Source organism: Rhinichthys klamathensis, unplaced genomic scaffold, assembly GCF_029890125.1.
Source record: "Rhinichthys klamathensis goyatoka isolate OS25496 unplaced genomic scaffold, OSU_Roscu_1.1 h1tg000150l_1, whole genome shotgun sequence".
Taxonomy (NCBI): Eukaryota; Metazoa; Chordata; class Actinopteri; order Cypriniformes; family Leuciscidae; genus Rhinichthys; species Rhinichthys klamathensis.
The window spans coordinates 1829316-1847652 of record NW_026606685.1 but is presented as its reverse complement, the minus strand read 5'-3'; the positions used below and the strand labels follow the sequence as shown (position 1 = coordinate 1847652).

The 18337-nt window shown below is 36.9% G+C and overlaps 1 protein-coding gene across 1 annotated transcript in view; it reads right to left on the bottom strand.

The window, feature by feature from the left end:
• The window catches only part of ccbe1 (collagen and calcium binding EGF domains 1), a 68478-nt gene that overhangs the window by 5077 nt on the left and 45064 nt on the right, over nucleotides 1–18337 (bottom strand). The window contains exons 6-10 of the mRNA XM_056258303.1: nucleotides 17749–17886; nucleotides 14604–14710; nucleotides 9305–9413; nucleotides 7637–7776; nucleotides 357–392 (exon numbers count right to left, since the gene is read on the bottom strand). Of these exons, the coding sequence (XP_056114278.1) occupies nucleotides 357–392; nucleotides 7637–7776; nucleotides 9305–9413; nucleotides 14604–14710; nucleotides 17749–17886 (530 nt within the window). The remainder of the gene's footprint in view (nucleotides 1–356; nucleotides 393–7636; nucleotides 7777–9304; nucleotides 9414–14603; nucleotides 14711–17748; nucleotides 17887–18337) is intronic.

The window sequence follows — 18337 nt, the reverse complement described above, 5'->3', positions numbered from 1 at the left end:
AAGCTTTTATATACCATGATTATCTGTGGTGTATTGTGAAATCCCTCAGTGTAATTACTCAATAAAAACTCAATATTTTGACTAATCATATTTGCCATTTCAAGACCGTAATAATCGTGTTTTGACATTCTGAAATATCTGTAATTCGTCACGCCATCTATGATGTCATACTTGAACATTTTGGCCTTTGGTCATCGACACAAGAGTTTATTTCATTAGTGATTGGTCACCACTGATCTTAAACATCTTTATCCTGTTTTTCCAAATATTTGCATTCTGCACATGGAAAATAGCCCTTGGCCATGGCTTTGAAAAGTGGTGGATAGAGATAAAGATAGATAGAAAACATACCGTACCTTCATGCCATCTCTCCCTGGAGCCCCGGGAGGACCCTAAACACACAACACATTTTGATTAAACACAAAACCACACATATCTATAAATTTTTTTTTTCCATAAATAGCATATAGTTTACATTTTTTTCTTTAAATGTATATGGGCATATAGCAGAGCAAGTCTGCCAAGACCAAATACATTAACATTCAATAACACGCTACAACTATTCAGAGAGTTGTCATGATTGAAATATCTAGTTCAGTCTGATGGGCTGATAGGTCCTTTACATGGAATCTGCAAGCAATCACACCATTTCCACATGGCACAAGCTGATTGGCCTCTGCTGATCCAGCAGCCAATGAGATTGCTTGCTCAACATTTAAATAATCTGGTTCATTGTTTGCTGTAAACTTGTAATTTTTAGAGTTCCTCTGAAACCCTCCACCTCCCTTATTGTTTCTAATGTAATTACAAACATTATTATAACGTTTCAAATCAAATAAATAAATGTTTTTGTTTAATGCTTGATTAGTTTGATTCTCATCTGTGTTATCCAGGATGTTTCAGGCATTTTGTGCCGGTGAGTTTGTGCAGTTGCAGTTGTGTGTTAGAAAATAACCCGTCCATTAGCCCGCAGGTTAACGGCGACACTTTTTAAATCCAAGCCCAGGAGTCTCCGGCTCATTCTGTAACAGGTCAGCCGTTTTGTTTTTGAAAATCAGTTATTTTGTATATGGATGGGTTGTAGTTATTCTGTGCTGTTTTTTGTCAATGTTGTATTATTTAAAGCTGCAGTCTGCAGTTTTTCCTCTTTGTCGCCATCTCAGTTCGAAATCTGCAATTGCAGTCATTCATGGAATTATCAACTTTACGTGGGTTGTACCTCGGCACGGCACAGCGTGGATGAATCCAATGTTTTGAGGAGAATGTGCGGCTGTCAGTCACCGAGCCGGTGTGGAAACTGTCATTCGGAATCACAGATTCTACTTTTTGGAAGTATGGCCAAGATAAGATTTTTCACTGGAAAATGTCATCTGAACAAGTAAGTAACATCCACTTTTGTTCTTCTGACCAACTAACAAAAAAAAAGCATTGCAGTAAATGGCGCTGATTAAATCTAACGATCGCGTATCATATCACGTCAAACCGTGAAAATTATACTTTGTTCTCAAATTGTTAATGTTAACAACATCAGCATTGCGTGACTACATTTAAAGCCCTTCAGATATTTATCCTTGTTTTCGCATGGGCCGGTTGCAGTCTCTTTTTCCAAACTCTCAGTCAAAAGTCTTTTGCATTTTACAACGGGTGAATCTCCAGTTGTCACGGTGATTGTCGTTTGAACCTTTCTGGATCCGCCATCAAATTAATAAGTTTAAGTATATCAAGTGCTGTGAGAAAAGGCTATAAATCTCCACCTCCAGCATCCTCACAGGCAATATAGCCTACTAGCCGAGACTTCTTCTTTGTGTACAGATGTGACGTAATGACGCAAAGACATGCTTAAATTTCTCGCAGAAATCCACCAGTACCACTGGAATTAAAAACATTATTACAAGCTTACCGCTTTGAATCGAGCTAAGGCAAGATAGTTTTGAACACTGGCTGGTTATGTACTTGCTCAAAAATTTATTTTGGATATTTTTTTAACCCAAAAAAGTTACGGACTGGAGCTTTAAAGGGGATGTCTAATGCTATTTCATGCATTATGACTTATTTACACTGTTACAAAGTTGGATTATCATGCTAAACATGGCCAAAGTAAAAAAAAAAAAAAAAAAAAACCTGTTGGACGTATGACGGAGTCTTTCTGTTCCAAATACACTCCCTCAAGGTTCGTATAAGTTTTGGAAAGTTTTTTCCGAGTATGGCCCTGTATGACGCCATGAAGGGTGGAATTCCTTGAATGGGCACTTCTCCAGGAAGAGAACGCGCACACATCTACCAGAGCGAGAGCGAGAGCTCCCACATCAACATGCTTCGTTCGGGTTACGGAAGTCATCCACAGCGCTGCACGGGCTCGACTGTTTTCGGAAAGAAGCGGTAAAGCTGTATCTGTCTTTTATAAATCTGATAAAACTAAAAGATTCTTCGGAGATATGAAGGAAGCAATACTACTCTAAAGGTACTCAAGATTAACATGAGATTGGTGTTACGCCCCTTTAATTCACAATTGATAAATGTTCACGTCTTTGTTTTGTATTCGTAATTGAAACATTGCCATAATTCAATAACATGCTAAAACTATTCCAAGATTTGTCATCATTGAAATTCATAATTTTTTTTTTTTTAAATTCATTAAAAATGGACGCACGCAAGAATAGTTGTCCGGAGGATTCTTTTAGGATTTGTGAAATTTGTCTCAGACGGCCAAATCATGGCAAAATCGCACAGTGTGCACCCGGCTTAAATTAGGTTCCAGAAATGTAGAAATATAATAATGTTATTGTTAATAAAAAGTCTTTATCATGCTGTAAAAAAACTACTATTAGAATTGTCCTTTAAATAAAAACCAACAAACAAACAATCAAGAGTTCATGTTTAAAAGTTCATCAGTCTTCATAAAATAGCTTTTGATCCGAACAAACCCATTTGAAAGCTAAAGGCCAAAGTAAGGACTTTCAGCAATCCAGGAAATACTAGATTCATCAAATTATAGATTTGATGGTCCTGTTCCAAAACTTCCAAATATTTTCACACATCAAATCATGCTTGTCCAGATCTCTAGGGCAGATCTGAGACGCATTTGTACCAGAATGGAAAACATGATTCATTGATCTAAAAATACTGCATTGAATTCTGTTTTTATGCGGGTGATTAGAGAGAGCTGTTTCTGGGCCAGCGGCAACGTTAACAGTCCTTTAGTAAAGACACAGAATACGTGTGTTCATGGATTGAGCGCTTGTGACAGACAGGGGAGTCTCATGACTACACACGTAGGGTCTCGGACTTGTATTCATGCACATGCAACACACAACACGATCCCACAGACGCAACTGGCGGCAGCTCCTTAAACAGCCTTTTCCAAGTATACTGTTCCAAACGGCATTGCTCCTCATTTATCAAATTTAAAAAAAGAAACTTTGAACACTCTCAAAATAAATTTATATTATGAGCTACGACTCCAGAGCATTGAAGGGCTCATGTTTCTACATCCAGGATTCATAAATTATTACACAACTTCAGAAGTATTTTTCTTCATTGACGACTCACGCTTTAGTGATGTGGTCCAATGCATTAAAAGCAAAAGGTCGACTCTATCAGACGGGGTAACAGTCGGCCTTGAGAAGCACACGGGCCAAAGAAAGCAACCCATGTGCAGTAACGCAGTCAGCCTTTTCTCTGTTATTGCCATTATCATTTGTCAACATCCAGAGGTAGGATGTATGTTGTGTTTTGGCATATTGAAAAATGTACTACAAAAGGCTTGGCACACAACCAGCTTTTTTGGTCAGAAATATAGCCTATCAATCGTCGGCTGAAAGGATGGGTGATCAAATATGAAAAAGGAGGACAGACAAGAACAAAAAAGGAATAAAAAAAAAGGATGAAAGTGATTCCTGTTACCCGTCCTAGTTTCCACCCCACCTGCAAAGACGCCCCCCTTCAGAGAGTCAGAGGTCATCCAGCTGAAGGTCAGGGGGTTTAGGGGACACGTGTTCAAACGCTAGCTCAGGCGGAGGTGACCCAGCTAGGCATGATCTGGAGAGCTGAAAATCTGTTGTTTTATTGGAGCTAGAAATTTGCAAACTTAAAGCTATATCCCTATTTTATTTCAATTAAAAATTAAATATAGTTTTTTTAAATAAATATATTAATATTTAATTTAAATAATATACATTATACATTATATATAACAGTAATATTATACATTATATAACAAATATATTAATTAAAATTAATATTAATTAGTTGAATAAAAATGCATGTATTATTATTAAATTATTTTAATATTAATTTTAATTATATTAATGTTATAAATTACTGTCAAAGCGACGCTTTGAAAAAAGTATGAATGTGGTTTTAATTTATTTAAATTATGTTAAATTACAATTAATATAAACAATATAAATGATCTATTAAAATATAGTTATTATATTTTATTATATATATTAAAATATTTATTAATAACATATTACTTAATTAAATTACTTCAAGAAATATTAAAATAATTAAATAAGAATAAATGTATCATTTAAGAATATATTTATACTGTCAATAAATTCAGTTTATTTTCCTTTTGATATCTGGGACAGATATTGTTGCATACATGTGAAAAACAAAAACAAACTGCATATTAAACATCAAATATGCACAACGCAGAATCTGCATAGCAACACCCTGGCAACCACTCACACTACCACAGCATCATGGGGGCAACTGTATGCATGAGCAATAATATTTTTAAAGAATATACAATGTCTTTGATTTGTACTAATATTTGACTGAAGGCAATGTTTTGAAATTGGGACTGTGTGTATATAATATTTTGTTGTGGGTTGTGGGTTTGATATGACACAGTGATTAACAAGAAAAAAAATGAAATGGTACTTCATGTCAAAGAAAAGTATGTCTTGGCGCAGTATTAAATGTAAACACAGTCGATAATGCCTTAAATGAATGTAAACAGTCGGGACATAAAAACTGGTAAGTGTCAAAATACTGGATCTGGCCATTAGGACTTGCAGTGTAATAGTGTGATAAAGTCACACACAATCTCTTCCATGTAAATTTAAATTAGTCTCAAGCAGGTTCAACAGTGAGAAGCAGGATATTCTGTTGCAATCTAAATGGTCCAAAATCCAACACCGCATACGCTGGTAGCCCAAAGCCTTTTTAAATGATTTTAGTGCAAACAAAACAGATCCTGCACCTGCTGATCCAGTTTCAGTCTTACAAGGCTGTTGAAACTATTAAGAGCCTCCCGTAAAAGCAAACACGAAATGGAACTGCATCCAAAAAACAAAGAATTCCATGGCTACAAGAGCTCAAAACTGATTATGTCCCAAATGAGAGCAGACATTACAGATTTACTCAGTGTTCATGACCTTAGAGTACAAATATTTCAACTACAAATGCATCTTAAGTGTATAAAGAAAACATTCAGTGATATTTCCATGTCAACAACATACCTAATTTCTCAGTAGATCTACAAATATTCGCGGTCATGAACTTAAGACATTGTCTCCAGAGGCTAGATACACACATGCCGCAAAGTGATGATTTTGCTGAAAAGGTTAACATTAGAAAGTCTGCTGTGATTCACAGCACTTGTAATTTAAGTGTGAAAAAGTGTGTGTGTGTCTGTGTGAGACCGTCAGTCTGGGGAAGAATGTGTGAAAGAGTAATGAGGGTTAACAGTCTGTAACAGGAAGTGTAAAGCGTGTCACCGTCGATGGCAATCGCAGGTCAGCGAGCTATATCACTATCATGCTGTGTCTAAAATGAAGCTTGGCTCAATAAATCTGCAAATGCTAAAAGTGTAAAATGAAGAGTTTAAGATCAAGTACAACTAACAATTGTAAGTGTATAATGATGTTTCAAATCTTTCCACCAGGGGTGTTCAATCCTACTCCTGGAGGCCTAACTTCCAGCAGAGGTTATGTTTAAATGCCTGATCGCACCAAGTCCAGAGTTCAAATTTTGAATGTTGACCGCCTTGGCAACTAACAATTACTAAAAGTACTAAAATTGCTTAAACTAACACTGAAATATAAAAATAAACAAATACTATAATAGTTTATAAATAATTCGGTCACACTTTAGATTAGGGTCCAATTCTCACTATTAATTAACTATTAACTTTGACTTTTGCCTCAATCTCCTAATTGCTGCTTATTAATAGTTAGTAAGGTAGGTAAGTTTAGGTATTGGGTAGGATTAAGGGATGTAGAATATGATCATGCAGAATAAGGCATTAATATGTGCTTTATAAGTACTAATAAATAGTAATAAGCATGCTAATAAGGTTAGCATGCACTAGTTAATAGTGAGAATTGGACCCTAAACTAAAGTGTAACAAATAATTCTAAAATAACACTGACTGATTATATTATATTTCTATATAATATTAATTAATATAACACAGAAATTACAAATACTACTATTACTACGAATACTACTACTAGTACTAGTACTACTATTATTATTATTATATTGTAGATTATTTCACAAATTTAGAAAAAATAAACTATTTATTTAATGTTATAGTAGGGCTAGAACTAAACCTCAGTGGGAAAATATATGTCCAAGAGAAGGATCGAGCACCACTGATTAAAAAACCTTGAACCTGCTTAAGTACATCCTTTAGCTAGTCATAATAAATGTGGACACCCAACTAGACTTATGTTCAAGAATGTAACCCACAGGCCACCCGGATGTCACAAAATGGATGCTGAGCCAAAGCGAGTTATCTTCACAGAGCTTAATGGTGAGGAACAGACAAATGGCAATGGAAAACAGCACCACTGCCCTGTGTCCGAAGCATTAACATACATCAGGATTAAATGGAGCAGTGCAAGACTAGGCTAATTACAATGATTAATATAGATGCAGTAAAATGAACTAGTGCACATTAGTCCTCAAATCAGACACTTTAGGATACTGATTATAGCTGATAGTACATGGTTTGTGAGCTCTCTAGGGCTACGTTCAGACCGTATAGGCAAAAGTGGCCCGAATGTTTTTGCAGAACACCGTGTGAACAGAACAAACCACATGGAATCTGATCTTTTCGATTCTGATTTGAGCCACTTCCATACGTGGTCCTAAACCAGATACAAGTCTGATGTTTTGAGTGCGACCTCAGTCTGAACAGTCACATCTGAATTCATGCAACTTTTACGTCACTCTAGATCAACATTTGTCACAATTCTGCACTGCTGATTTTTCATACCGGTGGTTGTTTATAATAATAATAATAATTCGTTACATTTATATAGCGCTTTTCTAGGTAGTCAAAGTGCTTTACATGTGGACGGGGAAATCTCCTCAACCACCACCAATGTGCAGCATCCACCTGGATGATGCGACAGCAGCCATATTGCGCCAGAACGCCCACCACACACCAGCTTATTGGTGGAGAGGACACTCCACCAATAAGCCAATGAGACTTAGTCAGTGGAAGGACAAAGAGCTGTTATACTCTTGTATTACGGTGACAGCTCTATACAATCAAAACATGAGGAAAAACTGTACGAGAAAAACTTTGTTTTCTTTCTTCTCATCCTTCTTCAGCGGCACATCACTTTATAAATGCAGTGTGAACATAGCCAGGTTACTTAGGAGGATTGATACGTACCATTGGGCCACGTCGTCCCTGTTTAATATGAGACAGGTCCGGTGAGGGCCCAATGGGCCCCATGTCTCCTCTGGGACCAGGCAAACCTGGTGGCCCCATCTGTCCTGGGGGGCCAGGGAAACCTTTGGGTCCTGGGCTCCCTGAGAGAAACATAAGAAGTGACAGGTTTAAAGAAGAAAGGCATTATGCAAAAAAAAGAAAAAAAGAAGAAAAAAAAGGATGACATGAATGGAGAAAATAAACACTAAAGCCCTGTCCCAAATGGCACACTCCGGACTTGTGGACTTCCTCAGAGTCCACACTTCGGTGACGTCATGTAGTGCAGACCTATAGGGCCCTTAGGTATTTTTGGGACAGACTTGATCGTCACGCCGGAAACAGGAAGACGGTCTGATTGTTGTTATGGACAGGAGCTACAGGTGTTTACATATGACTCAGTAAAGCCCTGACATTCTGTACTATTTATTTAATGAATCATAATGCGATCGTATTATTCAGCTTGCTATTATTAGCCTATGTTTGAGACATCAACCACTGGTCGATGATCATAATGTTTGTATAAACTTGTCATAAAAACCGTAATGATAATTACACTTAAATATTTTCTTCTCAGCCATGTTAACAATTGTCCGTGAGCGAAATCTCCTCCCATCCGTTGTCTGATTGGCCTTTCGCAAGGATTCCTGGTAGTTAAAGTGCGTGGAGCCTGCATCTATGCGGGCTTCGCGGAAGACCGCTTCAAGGGTACAAAGGGGGCGCTGCTGAGCACACTTCAGAGCGTTAAAATGCTAAATGGGACGGCCTACGGACTCGTAGACTCGGCGAGCACGCGCAATTTAAGTCCACGAGACCGAAAGTCCGCATGAAGTGCGCCATTTGGGACAGGGCCTATATAACTGTCACCCTCCTTTTTGAGCATAGACACAGAAATGCCATTTCTAAACTTAAATGTTTGTAATAAGTGAATGCTTTGGAATAAAGACCTGAGGTTGGTCTATTTTTAAAAAAAGACACGCAGCAGATTATTAAAAAATTAAAGAGCAAAAATGTTATAGAAGTTAAAATTTATTGTAAAGCAAATGTACTGTAATAAACATTTTTATTTTATACAAAATATTTGTTACAGGACAAGTTTTACTCTAAAACTGCTATAAAATCAAAGCCATATGTCTAACTAAGTTGTGTTCCAAATTTGAAGTAGATTCCACAAAAATTTGATTTTGTTTATACCAAAACTAGCCACCAGGTGACACCTATATGCCACTGAATTTTTTTTATGCATTCTCCTGTAACATATTAATACATTTCTGTCACAATATCACTTCTATCACAAAACAGTCACCAAATATGGAACATTTAGTCTCAGACCTTTCCAATGATATGTGTTTAGTCAAGATTAGAAAAGGTTGATGATAAAATAGTTAAAATACATTTTGTAATATGAAACATGACACCGCCTAGAGGGAGGAGCCCGCTAAAAGAGTGTAAAGTACCGTTTTCATGCTAACGCAATGTCCAATTTAAAAATGGTTTTCACAGGATGCATTCTGAGTGTATACGCTTTCGTTTTATGACTAAAATATGTTATAGGAAAAAAGGCGATAAAATAGAGCGGCAAGCGTCCCGCAAGCAAGACGGTTACAGTTAAGGACAGTTAACAAAGCTCACCTGAAGGCCCAGGTGTCCCAGGAGGTCCAGGTAAAAACGAGTGTGTCATCATCATCTTTTCATTGGTCATCTGCTTATTGACCTCTGTGTTGCTTGGCAACAAGGAAATCTGAGGAAAGGAGAGTTAAACAAAACGTTAAAGGGTTAGTTCGCCCATTTAAGACATGAAGTTGTATGCAATCCTTACCAGCACTATAGTGCATACACACTGACCCACTCTGTTGTCACCTCCCTGGTCAGAGTTCTGGCCGCTGGAAGTTTTTCAATGAAGTACTCCCGGTTATTTTCCGGGGTCACAAAACTGTGCGTTTTTACGTGAAAAAATTATTTGCGTTTCAAAGCTTGATTAATTTACCACACAAAAAACACGCCGGTCAAAATTCATACCTCAGTTTTAATCGGCACTATTTTCTATCCATTTCTATCAATCCGCGCTGCTGTCAACGTCAACAGTGCGCACGTTCCGATCAGCTGTTCCATAGTGTTTACACAATCGATTGACAACGACGTAAAAAGTATTAAATTAACAATGGTGCGAACTTGTAAATTCCTAGGCTGTGACCACAACGATGTGCCGGGATCAAAGTTCAGATTCCATCGTTTTCCTGTTTCGAATATAACTATGAGACAGCTTACCGAGCATAATCCATCTGCTGTTAGTCGTCCTCACCAGCAGGGGGTGCAAGCGCGTGTTGTTGATTTGGCTGGTTGCCATCGGCTACCCTGCGGGAGCTAAAATATCCAGAATAAAGGATTTTCGTGTGTGTAGTGTTCACTTCAGCGAAGACGATTACATCCCCAACCAAGGAGGAAAAGGAAAATTAAAGAGTTTTGCTGTACCAGTACCACGGGTAAGCTCTATTTACTAACTTTATGATCCTATGTCTAAACTGTACGGTAAACAAGCTGATGTTTAGACTCCATTATAAAACACGTGAAAAGATGTCTAATATAAAAACAGTATAGCCCAGTGGCGGCTCCTGCTAAATCTCTCAGGGGGGGCAAATGTTTGGATTATTGATAAGGATAAGGTCCACCCATGCAATGGATGAATTAACAGCTTAAGCATGTAAAGGCAACTTCTCTACTTTAAGATTGTGTTGCAGACCTGACAAAATAAATAAATTTATTTTAGTTATAAAATAAATTATTTATTATAATATAAATATAGAGATACAAGGTTTCCATCCCGACAGCAACAATGTATCAGGCAGAATCCATATTGTATATTTCCCTATTTTTTCAAAAATTAATGCTATTGGTCACCCTTTACATCTGTCAATGTGTTTTACAAATATTTTACGAATGGAAAGAATTAAAAGAGCTTGGGAATTATTTTGGGGGAAAAACAGGTTTTCTTTCGTTTCCTGAAAAGTAACAGTTTTGGACAAGGCTTCCGTCCGACAGCGCTGATGATGTGTGTGTGTATGTGTGTGTTATTACGTTAATTAACATTTTACCAAAATTCAAGCTCAAATGGAGTTTGACAAGGGTTTTTGACCAGTAAATGTATTTTCAATCCACTCAGATAGTTTAAGTTATTTTATTAAAGATTCCACTAGGTGGCGACAAATAATATTGTTGACTGAATCGTTGACATGTAGGATAAAGATTGTGTTGGTGTTCGAATGGAAATGTACAAATTTCAAAGTACAATGCTAGGAGTAAAAAAGACTGCTACCATCCTTTCCTAAACTGATTGTAAAAACAAAGTGAGATTTTCCAACACTCGAGTATTAAAATGTTCAGCAATAAATACCTCTTTAGACAGCCTCTGCTTGTCTTCTTCTCCCAAGGCCCTCCTAGATCTTGTTGTTCCTGTTGCTACTTGCTCCTGCTCAATGTATGCTGATTACTACGACGGGCTGAATGGTATTTATTTTAATGACACGATAAATGACTGTGTTATGACTGCGTTCGCCATGACGTTGTTCAAGTTCAACTGGTCCCAACAGTCTCTCTCGCTCTCGTTCTTTTTTATTTTTATTTTTTTAATCACATTTGATAAAGATATTATAGTAGTGTTTCATTTTTTCTTGTTATTCAAATTCAAAATTGTTTTCAAATATTATTTGTCACTTAATCTTAAAGATTTTTAATAGTGTGTGTTTGTTCCCACCAATCGCTGCACAAGTTAAGGATACGTATGATGACGTAAGCACGTTAGTGCGAGCCCTCCCGGAACCCATAGAGAATGCATTGCAGTGCCTGCAGTTAGAAAAAAAAACATCTTTGAATGCAAGTCTATGGGAACACTCTGGGCGATTCTCAGCCATAGTGAAATCGCCCAAAAAGAGGCGGTACTCTACAGAACGTGACATGACGCTGATTGGACTATAGTGACGGCTAGCGTAACTCTGTGGTTGAATGAGATTGTGAATGTGATTGAAAAAGTCACTTTTACACTTTGGTGGTGCGTCGCCCAATCGCCCTAATGAAGAAACCGCCCCTGGTATAGCCTATAGGGATATTGGTACAATTTGCTGAGAAAACTATTTGATTGAACACACACAATTGAGGTTTGGTGTTGCAATCAATAACATTGTTGTTCTGCTAAAATTACTTTCATCATCTGATTCGTCTGACATTGTGCTAAAATTGGTTTCATCATCAGAAGTTTCGCAGTCAGACATGTTGTCAGCGAGTCGCGCTATCAACAGCTGATCGGAACGTGCGCACTGTTGACGTTGACAGCAGCGCGGATTGATAGAAATGGATAGAAAATAGTGCCGATTAAAACTGAGGTATGAATTTTGACCGGCGTGTTTTTTGTGTGGTAAATTAATCAAGCTTTGAAACGCAAATCATTTTTTCACGTAAAAACGCACAGTTTTGTGACCCCGGAAAATAACCGGGAGTACTTCATTGAAAAACTTCCAGCGGCCAGAACTCTGACCAGGGAGGTGACAACAGAGTGGGTCAGTGTGTATGCACTATAGTGCTGGTAAGGATTGCATACAACTTCATGTCTTAAATAGGGGAACTAACCCGATTATTCAACAATATGACGTTGAGTAAATTTGTTAGAACTATTTCTTCCAGCATATGTTTAAGGATGTTACGGTCACCTGATAGCAATTACAGTACAACAATTTGGAAACTACAATTTTTCATGTTTTTGAAAGTAGTCTCTTATGCTCACCAAGGCTGCATTTATTTGATAAAAAAATTAAGTAAAAACAGTAATATTGTGAAATATTATTACAATTTAAAAGAATTGTTTTCTATTTGAATATTTTAAATGTAATTTATTCCTTTTATGCAAATCTGAATATTCAGCATCATTAGTCTTCAGTGTCACATGATCCTTCAGAAATCATTCTAATGTACTGATTTACTGCTCAAGAAACATTTCTTATTATTATAATCTGCTTAAATTTTTGCGGAAACAATGATACCATTCAAACATTTGTGGTAAGATAAAAAAAAAGAGAGAGAAATTAATACTTTTAATCAAAATTTTATTCATTCAAGGATGCAGTAAATTGACCAAAAGTGTCAGTGAAGACAATTATTATGTTACAAAAGGTTTTTATTTGATAAAAGCTTTAATAAATTGAATAAATGCAATTAAATGCTGTTCATTGAAATTTCTATTCATAAAAGTATCACCATTTCCACAAAAATGTTTATTACAATATTACTGTTTTTACAGTATTTTGAATGAAATAAATGCAGCCTCGGTGAGCATAAGAGACTTCTTTCAAAAACTGTAACGTTTCCAAGCCTTTGACAGGTACTGTACATCATCTGACAGGAGGGAGTGGCTAAAATATGCGATATTACAAGGAAGATATGAGAATTATAATTGAAACCAAAGTAACATGAGCATGTAATCTGATCTATAAACTGTAACATATGCCATTTACAAAAACAGGAAATCCCTGAATTATTCAGGTTGGTGCATGGACTGAGATCAGTGCCTGTCTTTTACAAGCGTTCTTTGTGAAGTATTTCACTTCAAAGAACTGGAAGTATCCATTACCTGCTAACCTCTGAGCTCTGGACATCAGTACATTCACACACACGCACAGACCTTTGAGGTCTCGCCACACACAGCAGATACAGCCCTAGGCCAAGCGCATAAATCTGCGCAAGTGTCTATGTCCAGCCCTTTGCAAGCAATTTAAATCTCATTTGTCATTGTTTCTGGTTTTGATTTGTGTCGGGTTCCTCGGACTGCACATATTTAAATTCTGAGTGCCAATGTCAACCACTTATGTGCCGTGAAGAACAGTCAATTTTGCAAAAAAAGATCTGTAGTTGAACTAAAACACTACTATTCTGATTCAAAACCTAGTGAATATTGCAGACTGCTGCCTAAATAGTAAGCTATACCTTCTAAGGCACCATCCTAATCCTAACCGTCATGTAACCTCATAAATTTGGTAATCACAAAATATTCTGAACATTTTGAATTTGACTTCAAATATATTTTAATGAAACTGTTCAGTATTGAATTACACATACAGAATGGTAGTGTAAGATTTTTCTAATGTTTAATCTTGAAAGAAGTCTTTTTTGCTCACCAAGGCTGCATTTATTTAATCAAAAATACAATATTAGCAGTAATATTCTGAAATATTTTTCAATTTCAAATAACTGTTTTCTTTTTTTATATACTTTAAAATATAATTTATTACTGTGATGCAAAGCCGAGTTTTCAGCATTACTGAAAGTCTTCAGTGTCACATGATCCTTCAGAAATCATACTTATATGCTGATTTGCTGCTCAAGAGACATTTCTTATAATTATCAATGTTGATAACAGTTATTTTTAAAAAAAAAAAGTAGTTTTTATATCACCTTCTCATAGAACCAAACCTTTTGCCTCACTCTTACAAGTTCACCAAGTTTTTTACTCTCTCAGTCTTTTCCCTCACAGTCTGTTGGACCACACACACAAGAGCTATATATCAAGCCGTGACCATGAGGGTGCTGAGTAGATTTGTTGACAGTCTCGCTCTGACTGCAGAACACTGACTCTGCGCCCTCAGCCCGTCTAAACCGCATCACTGCGTTCAACATGATTTACTAGCCTGCAGCAAGGACAGACATAAGTCACACTACCAGATCGCTCAGCCATTTGGGCCATGTTTTAGCGCTTTTTATTTCGCCTATAAAGTCGCCAACACATCCCTGAAGACCTGTATAACCTGACTCTGACTTGCTTGTGAAATGTTGGCAGGTAGGCTCTCGTTGGGTCGGCTTAAGTCTACGGATTAGGACATGCATATAAAAAGAAATCTGCTGCTTGTTTTAATGAATAAGCCCTGCAGGTGAAACTGGAATAGTGTACCTTCTGTTTGAGTTGGAGAACAGTCATCTTCATCTGATGGAAGTCTTCACATGTGGCCGAACATGTTCCCTCTTTCATGACGTTGTCTGACTTCTCAAACAGCGAAGCTGTAAAGAGACAACATGCATGTGGAATTTAAGGAAGGTTGTTGGACAAAAGAAATTGCAACAAGCTCAGTGAAAAGATTCCATCCATGATGGCAGACGAGTTGAGGGAACTGTTGATTATCAATACACATATTTCATGAAATAAAAAAGTTCTCAATGAAAGCAATTCAAACTCGTAAAAAAATTACTATTTTACCCATTTTTATGCTTAGAGCATTGCACCATTAGCTTAGCAACTTGCTAACATCAAATTTGAACGAAATCAACTGTCAAGCCTTGTGAAAAAGAAGTAGACTTAAGCATCCTTTTGAAAAAAAGAGTACTTATGTAAATAATCTACTTTAAAAGAATATACTAGTGCAAACTGAATGTAACTGTTTTTTAAATGTTAAAAATTAAGCTAAAATGTATTATAGTTTACATTTACTGTATATTAAATGCAATTAGTTATCTTAAGAGTGCTTTTTTGATCCACTTAAGCAGGCCTTTATATGTAAATTCATAATTACTTCTATTGTCTGTGGAATATGGTAAAAGTGTACTGCCGATTGTGCTGAAAAGCTTGTATGGTAAACTAAAATATACTTTAATGTAATTTCTAATGAAACTTGTCTATTTGCAATTATTATATTTGTATAGTATTATTATATTTGTATATTATATTTATATAAGTTACAATTTAAATTTAAAATGTATGTATAGTATAATGAAGTACTTTACATGTGCTTTTGTATGTTAGTCAACACATTAAAATAAATGCACTTTAAAGCATGGCAACAGATTATTAAAGCAATGATTTAAAATGTACTTTAAAGTAAAACTATTAATTTTACATTATAAAAGTGCTTACTGTAAGTGTGTTGTGAAACAGTCAGGAAACACTACTCTAAGTAAGTATACTTAAGTGGCCTTTTATTTTTTTCTATTATATATATATATATATATATATTTTTTGTTTTTACAGTTACAGCGCGTACAGCTGTTGTCTATGTAGAGTGTTCTAAATCAATAACTTATGAGATTCCATTTCAATCAGTAAGATCTTATGAAGGCAGTAGACAACAAGGTAGCTCACTCGCTTTTGGGACACATCTAATGTTGCCATCAAACTGTGCCATAAACAACAGAGATCCTAAAGTCCCCCTGTGGTGAAAATCAAGCTTTTAATGTTGTTTTATGTCTATGTGGTGTTTTTAATATGCTTTAAGACAAACCATGTGCAAATTCATCCGTCAACACCATTGCTGAGTATTTTCTCCTTAAAACTGCAGTGAACCAAAGGAAGCCTCAAAAACGCGGTTCGAAATCGCTGACGTCACAAACTACCTTGTAACCAATCCCGTCAGCGAGTGGATCTCTGAGCAGGTGTGAGTGAGTGGAGGCGGAGCTAATTTGTATATTCTTAGAACCACGTATACTAAATGAGGCAAGGGTGTCGAGGTACAATCAAGCTATTTTAAGGCATGAAGAATTTTTTTCAAGGACAAAACATTTAAATATGTCAGTTTGGTGATCAAAGATGAGTTTTAAGGGATACAAATATTGACTACAGGGGAACTTTAAGTCTTATTCAAGGTCATAATTGGGGCTCACTCTGTACAGGCATCATCAGAATTGTACTAGCTCAGGCCATTCCTGCCAAAAGTCCTCTGAGTTATATCACAATCTCCAACAGCTTAGTTTGACTCAACTGATAACCTCATCTGATCCACACACTGTAATCTCAGAGTTCTGGAATTCTCAGAATTCTTTTTTGTACATCTGGGTTGTTGCATCCCTGAATGCCCCAAAAGGTCATCCCGTTTGGCACTCAAACTGACCCAAAAGAGAGGAAACAGCACACAGGAAACTCTGACAGACTGACACGCTCCACAAGAAAGCCAAAAAGATAGATGGACAGAGGAGAGGAGAAGAGGAAGTGATTGATGCTAATGCTAACCGCTAGCTGGTGTCCAAAGTCATTAACCGCAATGGGTCAGTGGACTTCCTGCAGGGAGGCAGGAAGCAATGTCTTATAAACATGTCAAACCAGAAGAGGCTTCAGAATGGATTTTATGTAAATAGTGAGGTGATTAAGAGTTAAGCCATATCTGACATGAACTTATGATGTTCTTGGTATGCAACCAAAGCCAGGAACAAGGAACATGTTGCACACATGCAAAGCTCCAAGTTAAACATGTCCCTGTGCCATTATTCAGATACAAAGGAAACATAAAAATTTAGCATCCACCCTTTCCACTTGGCTTATTTTCTTCAAACCTCTGCTTGCATTTGCATTGCAACAATCAGACCTTAAAGTTTAATGATGCATCAATGACCAGTCGGAGCATTTTACAGACCGCACTCTCTCCTTTCCACACCTGTCTGATAGAGAGATCTGTGCATGGATAGTCAGGCACAGACAGGAAAACGAATATCTCTGGTTCTTCGTGTTCTATATAAAACCTCATACAGCAGCGATTCGCCTTTTCCGTGCTCCATTAGTTTTGTTTGTTGGAAATGCATTGGCGAATCAGAGCAGAACTGTGAGGTTTGCAAAAGCAGCTTCCAACGGGAAAGTGGCTCTCAAACTGAACAAAAATCTCACAGAAAAACTTTGGAAATGAACTACAATCCCACAAAGCATGGCAAATCCGGCAATCAAATTAACCAAGATGATTCAACATAAAACTACTGACAATACAAATAACTTAAAAAATAAGCATACAAATATGCTAAATTCAAAGGTTATTAGAAAATTATTTGACTGCCAAGTTGATTTATCTATACAAGCGAACAACAACTTCTCTGGACCTTGCTTCAGGATTACAGGTCGTAAGGTACTTAATTTGGGCAATTAATCATTTTTATTAAGGCCGACAGGAGGGGGTCAGTGAACAGTGTGGGGCCATTAATGAATTTAACAAATGGGTCCGAAAAAAGTGTGACAAACACTAAAGTACAGAAGAAAAGTAGAAAAACAAATTCCAAAAGAAAGAGCAAGGAAACTAATAGAATAAAGATCTTTGCTGAGAAAGGGATCCAGAGCATACACTCACCTCTCTCGCCCTTGGTGCATGTTTTCCCATCATCCTCTAAGTAGAAGCCTCTCTCGCACTCACACTGGTAGCTGCCGGGGGTGTTCACACAGATCTGTGAGCACACCGTCTCGTTATTGTTGGCACATTCATCAATGTCTGACGCAAGAACAAAGAGTGAAAGTGTGAGGGACGGAAAGTTGGCAAAGCGCAAAAGACGTGATATTCGCTCCTCAGGCACTATACGGAGCGCTTCTGTGATATCAGCCGGAGAAACAAAATCTGACTCCCATTAAATTAACACTTCAGCAGTCTTGGAGGTCAGACCCTTTAAGAAACACTCACGCTGATATTAAAGAAACATAGAGAAATCAAGCCCCATGAACTAAAAACAACCTATAGAGGTTGCTAACATCTTCATACGGTTAAATATACTCCAGATCAAACAAGTCAAATTTCAAAACATCTTAATCAAATTACAAGTTTAAAGTCTTCTTTTGAAAAACAAATTGCAGCACAGAAAAGGTTCTATATAAAACTTGAAATGGATCATTCATATCATAGGATCACAAGTTTGTTATAAAATGTTATGAATGAAACAGCAAGTAAA